This window comes from Triplophysa rosa, linkage group LG19 (genome assembly GCF_024868665.1).
Source record: "Triplophysa rosa linkage group LG19, Trosa_1v2, whole genome shotgun sequence".
Classification (NCBI taxonomy): Eukaryota; Metazoa; Chordata; class Actinopteri; order Cypriniformes; family Nemacheilidae; genus Triplophysa; species Triplophysa rosa.
The window spans coordinates 9652749-9661199 of record NC_079908.1 but is presented as its reverse complement, the minus strand read 5'-3'; the positions used below and the strand labels follow the sequence as shown (position 1 = coordinate 9661199).

Below are 8451 nucleotides of genomic sequence, written 5' to 3'. Positions count from 1 at the left end.
ACAATTTTTTGTCTCACACCTTTTATTGATAGTTCATCTCATCCCTCTCACAAGATTAATAAATACACAGTTAATAGTCATTTCAGTCAGCTAAATGACATTAGTCCGTAAGTCAAACAAAGTACATTTCAGCAGCTACTAACCTCAAATGACAGGCAACAGTTATTAAAGAGTGCACCAATCAAAAAAGATAAAAGGGGGAGGGATCTATCAGTGCTTTCAAAATAACCTGTGTCGAGTAAGTTCCTAGATGTTGTTTATTTGTTCAAAAAAAAAAGTGTGTAATATACACATGAGGGAAAACATGATCAAATGTCTTGGAGCTGAGAGCATTACACTTTAATTAGCTGAATGTGTAGGCAAAAATAATTTATAAACATGTATGTGAAGAATGTGTAGACCTTGCGTGTGCATTCAAAAAAACAATTTGATGAGAGCATCATTTTCATTTGATTTGATCTTGAACTTTATTCAGTGAATCATTTAAAACTCCAAAAGGGGAAACCAAACGTAGTAGTCCGTGACATCTGCTAAGATTGGTACAACGTCTACATCCATCTACACGCATAATTTATGTTCATGTCTCATTGTCACGCAACAATGCTTCATCATAAGGACCATAATTTATCTTCCCATTGTTTTCAAATCCAAGATCCCTCCAAATAAATCTATATATGCCAGTATGTAGTGGTCAAACGATTATGGACCATTGAGAAAAGGAATGACATTTCGATTGGGCATGCTCTTAAATCATCCGTCATTAATGGCTGAACTTTTGGTGTAAACTTTGGGTCTGTCTTTGCTGCTGTCTGTGTGTGTGTTGGAGAGTTTGGAAGGTTTGAGACATCGAGTTTGGGAGATGCACTTTTCTCACAAGTCAGTTCTCTAGATTCCCCCTTACCAAAGCAATCAATGATTTCTTGGTTGTCGCTTATCCTTAGGTCATCATTTGAACTTGACGTTAAGAGAATAGGAACTTTATTCGAAGTAACTATGAGAGCAGGAAACGTTGATAGAAGAGAGTATTTGTAGAGTTGCGGTAGTGGGAAATGTCAAGCTAAGGGAAAACAACGGCACTGGTTTCGCGGTGAAGGGGCTTGATACGCCGGCAAGAGTCACTTCAGATCAACAGAGGCAGCAGCGGTCGCTCTTGGTCACTTCCTCGGACGAATGCACCACATTGGGCACGAAACCGCTCTTGACACCCTCCCAGCCCTCCTGGATGGTGATGTCACCAGATTTGACCAGCTCAAAGATGTCGCACGTCAGCTCGGTGAAGGCCCTCTCGACGTTGATGGCGTCACGGGCCGAGGTCTCCACGTAGCGCATGCCGTAAGCACCTGCCAATTTTTCAGCCTCCTGCTGGCTCACCTGCCGCTGCTGTTCCAGGTCGCACTTGTGGCCGACCAGTATAAAGACGATGCTGTGCGGCTGCACGTGACTGCGCGCCTCCTCCAGCCACTCGTGCACATTCTGGAAAGAGCGCCGGTTGGTGATGTCAAAAAGCAAAAGGCCACCCACTGAATTACGATAGTAAGCCCTTGTGATAGATCTGGATCACAGTCAGAAGGGAAGATCAGGCCATGTTAGACATATTTCACAACAGAAATTCAGAGAATAAAGATATAAATACGTATTACATCAAAATGACGGAGTTTTAAACTAAAATGTGCTTTTAAACTATGTACGGTTTTGTATTTGCACAAGCGTTTTAAGTACAACATGAACTTTTGTCCAAACCTTAAATGATAAAACCATTACAGCTACAACTAAAATGTCATCAAATATCACCAGCTGTACCTAAATCTCTCCTGGCCCGCTGTGTCCCAGATCTGAAGCTTGATGCGTTTGCCTGGTTCGATCTCTACCAGGCGAGAGAAGAAGTCTACTCCAACAGTAGGATCAGACACCTGTGCAAAACGTCCTTCTGTGAAACGTCTGATCAGACACGATTTCCCCACCGTCGAGTCACCAATGACAATCAGCCGAAACTGGTACAGCCATATAGCTTCCATAACTTTTTTAATCTATAAAGAAATAACAAATTTTAGTAAATTCCAATTAAACAATACATGGTAAAGAATGTTTTGCGAGCTTGAAAACACACTTCCTATGGTGGTGTGGTAGTACAGCAAGCGAACTGGATTTAGCCTAATGATAAATATTATTTATTATAACTAAATAAACCTGAATAGACGTGGTTACATCGATACAAGGTATTTTAAGGATTAGATCAGACTGGTTCTTTAAATGCACGACAATAATTCAAATAGGTGTTAGTATATCTACTAGGAATATAATGCTTGACTATTCATTTGCACCGTAATAGTAGGCTACTGTAAAGCATCAAGTATATTTCTGCACCAGAATGATACTTACATTTTTTGTGTATTTGGCTTTTTTAAATTTCAAGATGACCAAAACGTGACAACATAGGCCTATATGAATTCAGTGGTTGGATCAGACCCGAATCCCACATCAATAACAAGTATCTATTTAAATGTCCATATTATTTGATCAATAATTCACTAGGAGTGCTCAACACAGGCTTATCGAAGGCCATATTAAAATAATTTAATAAGAAGCATCGCGTATATTGTTAAATAAGTCCATCAAGCAAACGCATTTTGCATCATGCAGAGACGACTTGCAGGCCTAGCAATCGCGAAATCGCTCTATGACTATACTGTATTGTATGATAGTATTCATATTACCTCGGTAATGCTTCTCAGTGCCTCAGAATGGCAAACCCCATATTCTTCGCTGTTTTTCAGTCCTAAAATATGTAATACAGTGACGTTCCCAGGCAAGGCATCCAAGCACACCCTAAGGTTTAAGGATAAATGTGCAACTAGTCCCCGCTTCGAACGTGCACTAAACGACCGAACGAATAACCATAACCGTCTGAGGTCTTTACCTTAATGTATTGCTTTCAGAAATTGTTTGTAAATTCATGTCGTCAATCTCATGATTAGGGATGAGGAGATGTTTGTGAAAATGTGCTGATGAAATGGCAGTATCATCAGCATCATATAGCCTGACTCATCCCTCATCAGTACCATTGCCGTAATAACGGCAGGAGCGGCGCACGCGGCACTTCATTCAACAACGCTTTGCGTCGCACATTTCTGATCTCTCACTCGCCGTATTTGAGACTTCCGGGGGGCGTTACATTGGCGCTTTCTGGCCATTGATGCTTATTAGAGGTGGTTCTCATATAACGTAAAACGACAAGTTTAAGGTACTGTCCAGTCAGCTAAATCAAGTAAAAGTTTGCTTCTGTTCAGGATAGAGGCGTTGGATTAGATTATGTACAAAATACATGTGTATGGTAGTAGGCTAACACTTTCTGTTCACCACTTTACACTGCATCAACAAAAATATGTGTTGTTTGTTTGTTGTTTACTGTTTTAATGTTATTGTTTTGGCCTACGAAAACTGTAAAGTTACAACAAATAGTGACTGGTGTTTGAAAATAGCATACAACATAAATGCTTTAGAAAACAAAAAGTTCTGCAAGTGGAATCAGACTCAAATTTAACCAGCTATGATAGCTAGCATTTGTGTTCTTTGTGTTTCCCAACCAATTACAATATATCATAGATTCTGTAAAAATCTGCGCATCATTACATTTTATTGTCGGGGATCCTTAGATATGACAAAATACATGGAGGATCTATTAAATTAAACTTAAAGCGATATTTCAGAGGCAAAACAAAATTTCCCCGTGTTTTAATCACCCTCAAGGCATCCAGACTGAATGTTTTTTTCTTGAAGAATAATGTAGTCGGAGTTATAATACCACGTATCATTTTTCTTCCAAGCGGTAGAACGGGAGTGAATGGGGGGCAATTTTTTGAAGCTCCAAAAAGTACATCCATCGATCAAAGAACTGCAAAAAACTGTTTTTGGATGCACTTTTTGGAGCTTCAAAAAAAATGCCCCCCATTCACTCCCATTTTACCGCTTGGAAGAAAAATGATACGTGGTATTATAACCACGTATCATTTTGCCCCCTTGTGTATAGAACACAAGGGGGCAGACAGGACCGGACACGCAAGAGTAACCAGCTGCAGGCCCACAGCGCAGCCAATCTTGATGGTAAGCGGGTCTTACTATCGCTCGTCGGTTGACGAGTGAGCGGGCTATTTGTTTCACCTTGCCATGGGCGTGCTTTTCCAGGAGAATTGCCCAATAAGGGACTAAGAAAAGTTGTTATGTAACGGTTTTTCATGATTGAAAAAAAACTTTCCGAAAGCAATACGAACACTGTAGTGTATAGAGCACAGAAATATGTCCAACTAGTTGTTTGACAAGTTGACCATGTCAAGCATGAGAAGACAGCACGTTTAACATTGTTAAGAAGTCAGAATGCATGAAACACCATTGCACATCCCCTTAAATGACTTTCGTTTGTGTTTATTAAAGTAGTTAGGCCTATGTGTTCAGGCTAATTAACAGCACGTTTCCCATAGTGACAACTTGCCCCATATGCGTGAGGTCATTTGTTGTCTTTTGCACTACCCTTACGAAAATTAACCATGTTTTTTTGTTGTACAAGTGTAGTAACCATTGTTTTTTTGGTGGATTGATTACTTAGGGCAAAACCATGGTTTTATTACAGTAACCATTGTTTACTATGGTTTTTACAAAAAACATGGTTTTCAAAACCATGGTTATTTTGTGATAACCCTTGTTTTACTACAGTAACCATGTTTTTTTTTTGTTTTAACTGTAGTTAAACCATGGTTTTTCAATTTTAACTGTAGTAAAACCATGGTAAATTTTCTTAAGGGTAGGCTGGCCTGGATGTCTGTATCTTTGTAGCTGGACTTGTTTTCCTATTAAATGACTTAAAACCTAAACAAAACATTGACAAATATGCACCACTATTTTTTGTAGTTTTGAATGATTTTGAGCGCACCTTAATAATTCGTAATAACGGTTTTATTATATTAATTTGCTACCTTTTACTTTCCCGACAGACTGAATATATCATCATTGCTTAAATGATCATGTCTTTTCCACACGCCACGAAGTTTCACACGGGTCTTCAAACAGTTACTGCGTGCGTACCGTGAGGAAATGGGTGTGGCGTTAAATTCCCATCATCTAAGTGCTTAGTGTCTGGGAAGCCCAATAATCCACCCGTGGCTTTAACTAGTTCTGTTTCTTGGCGAGAAAACGATCAACTCAAACAAGCTTTTCTTAAGATATTCGTTTTTTTCTTTGTGTGTTTGATTTGCGTCCTTTCTATTTTATTTTTGGAATTGAAGGGGAAGATAAAGCGCAAACACAACTTATGTTGTGGTAGCTCGAGCCGCGTGTTACACGGGACGTCACATCACTTGTTCTGACAAAATCCTCGTGCCGTATATAAACTTTTATGAGAGTCTGCGTCTCATGAACTATATTCATAAAACACGTGTGATGGAAACTAAGATATTCTGCAAACTCTTTGAAAACTAGGTCACTGCGTTTACGGTCCGTGTGATTTTTATTTTGTCACAGCAAGTCATGCAGAAAGAACATTTGTTCAAAGTTCTCGTGATCGGAGACCTCGGAGTGGGTAAAACGTCAATAATCAAACGGTACGTTCATCAGATATTTTCGCAACATTATCGCGCAACTATTGGGGTAGATTTTGCTCTTAAAGTCCTACACTGGGATAACCAGACTGTGGTCCGGCTACAGTTATGGGACATAGCAGGTAAGTTCTCTGTTTACGTCAAATTATCCGTTTTAAATTGCATTTCTTTTTCTATATGTTGTTCTTTTATTAGCCTTTTAAAATGCTAAATTACCATTTAAAAGTTTTTTCAACTGTTACTTCAGAGAATGTGAAGGAATGTGTGTCTAGTATTAACCTCAACAGTTCTCATACTCGTGTTATAGTCACATGAGTGTTTGAGGTAGGACCAAAGATCCAAATATACCCCCACCCCTTCTCCCTAGAGCACACAGTACAGAAAACAAAAATCTGTCACAGCAGTTTTATTGAATGCAAATACACTCAAAAAGGATTGTTTTATATGTCTGCGTTTTGTTTATGATGTCATTTTACATTCCACATGTAATAGGACAGGAGCGCTATGGGAACATGACACGAGTTTACTATCGGGAGGCCGTGGGAGCGCTCATAGTATTTGACGTGACCAGAGCCTCCACGTTTGATGCGGTGCTGAAATGGAAAGATGACCTCGATGTGAAGGTCACTCTCAGCAATGGCAAACCTGTCCCAGCTGTTCTTATAGCCAACAAGTCCGACCAATCTTCCGAGGGTCTGCGGACCCACATTCCCAAACTTGATACTTTCTGCAAAGAGAATGGATTCGTGGGCTGGTTTGAGACCTCTGCTAAGGTATGAAACTGTGAGTGAATTGCTAGGGAACGCGTTGTTCTCATGCAAGCCGCAGACCCCCAAAAGTTGTTTAATGCTTGAACCATATAAGAGATCATGATGTTTTGTACTGGAAAGCTCCATGAAAAATCCTTTAAAAGTATTATAAAAGAACGCATAGTTTGTTTGTTCATCCCAAGTCTTCTAAAATGATGCAATGACTTTGTGCTTATGGTTACTTTTAACATTTAGCATTTATTTAACATGAGGCAGAGGTTAGACTATTTAACATCAACAAATACAGCAAGAATGCGTTGTGATCATTAGCAAGAAGGCCTATGTTTACCATCTAACCCTGCTTTAATGAGTTACACAGTGGTCTGTGAAAAGGGAATAGTGTACATAAGGCAGATGGTGCTGTAAAGTGGTTCCTGGAAATAATGGCATAACACCCTCCTGTCTGAGACACTTAACTTTGGATTGTCTTTAATCACTTTATGGCTGTTTTCTTTTTAACATTACCTAGACATTTAGCAAAAGCTAACGCAAACGTTCCATTTCAGCGCACCACTAGAGAATTGACCTCTTCTATAGATATTTTATGCAGTTTTTTATGTATTTAACATTGTTGAGTTGGATGGATTAACGGTTAAATAAAAGTATTTGGGTAGTTATCCTATGGTGTCACAGCAAAAATTTTGAAAAAAACTAACAATAAAGCAAAATCTCTCTCGTGCTATTTTATATTATAAATATGAATAATTAGGGCTGTCGCGATTAATCACAACCAGAATAAAAGTTTGTGTTTACGTAATATATGTCTTTGTACTGTGCATATTAAATTTATATTAAATATATATATATATATATATAATATTTAGATATACAAAATAATTGAATTTATATATAAACATATTCATTTTTATACGTTTCTTAAATATATGCATGTATATGTTTATAAATACAAAATTAAAATGCACAGTACACAGACATATTATGTAAACAAACTTTTATTCTGGATGCGATTGAGATTAATCGTTTGACAGGCCTATTAATATTTTTTTTCTAAATTTGTGCTGCCACACCATAGGACACATTTATAGTTTATTTGTCAACTACCCATTTACAACTGTAAAAAATATGTACTGTTTATTTGCCTATATACACAGTATAGCACTTCAACTATACTGTATGTGGACAGAACAAAATATGTCTATTTTTACAGTAATAATGCATGCTTAGTAGGAATACATTTTGACAGCATATTCTGTATATAAATATCTATATCTATTTAATGTGATTAAATTGTCTGCGTAATATCCATATTCTTTTTGTCTCTTTGTTTCATGCCCACTGAAGGAGAACACAAACATCGATGCAGCAGCTAAATGTCTGGTGGGGCAAATTTTAGCCCACGATGAGAACATCACCAGTGACACAGACTCAGATGTGGTGGCCCTCCCTGGGTACAACAACAACACTAAAGAACGGATCCAAGCTGGATGTGCGATGTGTTCTAAATGTTAAATACATGGAGCATTTGAAAGATGAGGAGAAATAAATGTGTAGCAGATGGTTATGTGTTCAAAGACTCAAAAATAGTACAGTGTCTCTGAGGGACAAAAAAAATTCATGCCGCACAGTTAGATTGTGCAGCATAAAATCTCTTAATTTGATTGTTGCACTTTCGCATCTGTGTGTGTTTACAGATGTACACATTCAATATATAAGCACCAACTGACAAAAATACGAGGTGCATTTCTTACTGTTTTGTGTAAAGAGACTGAAAGCAGATGGTTGGTACAGTTTTGCTGCTACTTTTATTAAAAGTAGCCTAAGATTCAGTTACATAAGCTTCACAATATAATATCTAAACACTAAATCGTTTTAGTGTGATTCACAATTGTTATTACATTAAGCAATGCCATCCTACAACCTCTTGCGTTCAAAATAAATGCAGTAGCCTATTTTGTTCTCCACTCAAGCTCTTTAATGTGTTTTTGTGTTTCTGCGCAATATCTGGGTTGTGCATTAAATACAAGCAAGATACACCATTAAAGGCTACGAAATGGCCGTCTGATGCATTCTTGTATATGTACAGAGGGATTTAA

General features: G+C 38.1%; 2 protein-coding genes across 3 annotated transcripts; one reads left to right on the top strand and one right to left on the bottom strand.

Moving 5' to 3' along the window:
• Positions 1–20: 20 nt before the first annotated feature.
• On the bottom strand, positions 21–3074 carry rab39ba (RAB39B, member RAS oncogene family a). Of its 2 annotated transcripts, none has more exons than XM_057360180.1 (3): positions 2918–3074; positions 1801–2027; positions 21–1552 (listed from the first exon to the last, which is right to left on the bottom strand). In XM_057360180.1, exons 2-3 carry the CDS (start codon positions 2013–2015, stop codon positions 1126–1128), a joined length of 642 nt encoding a protein of 213 aa, XP_057216163.1. In that variant the 5' UTR covers positions 2016–2027; positions 2918–3074; the 3' UTR covers positions 21–1125. The 2 variants fall into 2 exon arrangements, with proteins under 2 accessions (XP_057216163.1, XP_057216162.1); XM_057360179.1 differs by having other exon boundaries at positions 2715–3073.
• Positions 3075–4766: 1692 nt separating this feature from the next.
• rab38c (RAB38c, member of RAS oncogene family) lies at positions 4767–8406 on the top strand. Its single transcript, XM_057359978.1, has 3 exons — positions 4767–5710; positions 6081–6361; positions 7700–8406. Exons 1-3 carry the CDS (start codon positions 5518–5520, stop codon positions 7865–7867), a joined length of 642 nt encoding a protein of 213 aa, XP_057215961.1. The 5' UTR covers positions 4767–5517; the 3' UTR covers positions 7868–8406.
• The last annotated feature ends 45 nt before the right edge of the window (positions 8407–8451 follow it).

Excerpts from the sequence above, each read along its gene's own strand:
- rab39ba (XM_057360180.1), bottom strand. The coding sequence starts at position 2,015 with ATGGAAGCTATATGGCTGTACCAGTTTCGGCTGATTGTCATTGGTGAC. Across the intron at positions 1,553-1,800 it reads GCGGGCCAGGAGAGATTTAG|ATCTATCACAAGGGCTTACT; the intron begins GTACAGCTGGTG and ends ACTGTGATCCAG.
- rab38c (XM_057359978.1), top strand. The coding sequence starts at position 5,518 with ATGCAGAAAGAACATTTGTTCAAAGTTCTCGTGATCGGAGACCTCGGA. Across the intron at positions 5,711-6,080 it reads ACAGTTATGGGACATAGCAG|GACAGGAGCGCTATGGGAAC; the intron begins GTAAGTTCTCTG and ends CACATGTAATAG. Across the intron at positions 6,362-7,699 it reads GGTTTGAGACCTCTGCTAAG|GAGAACACAAACATCGATGC; the intron begins GTATGAAACTGT and ends TGCCCACTGAAG.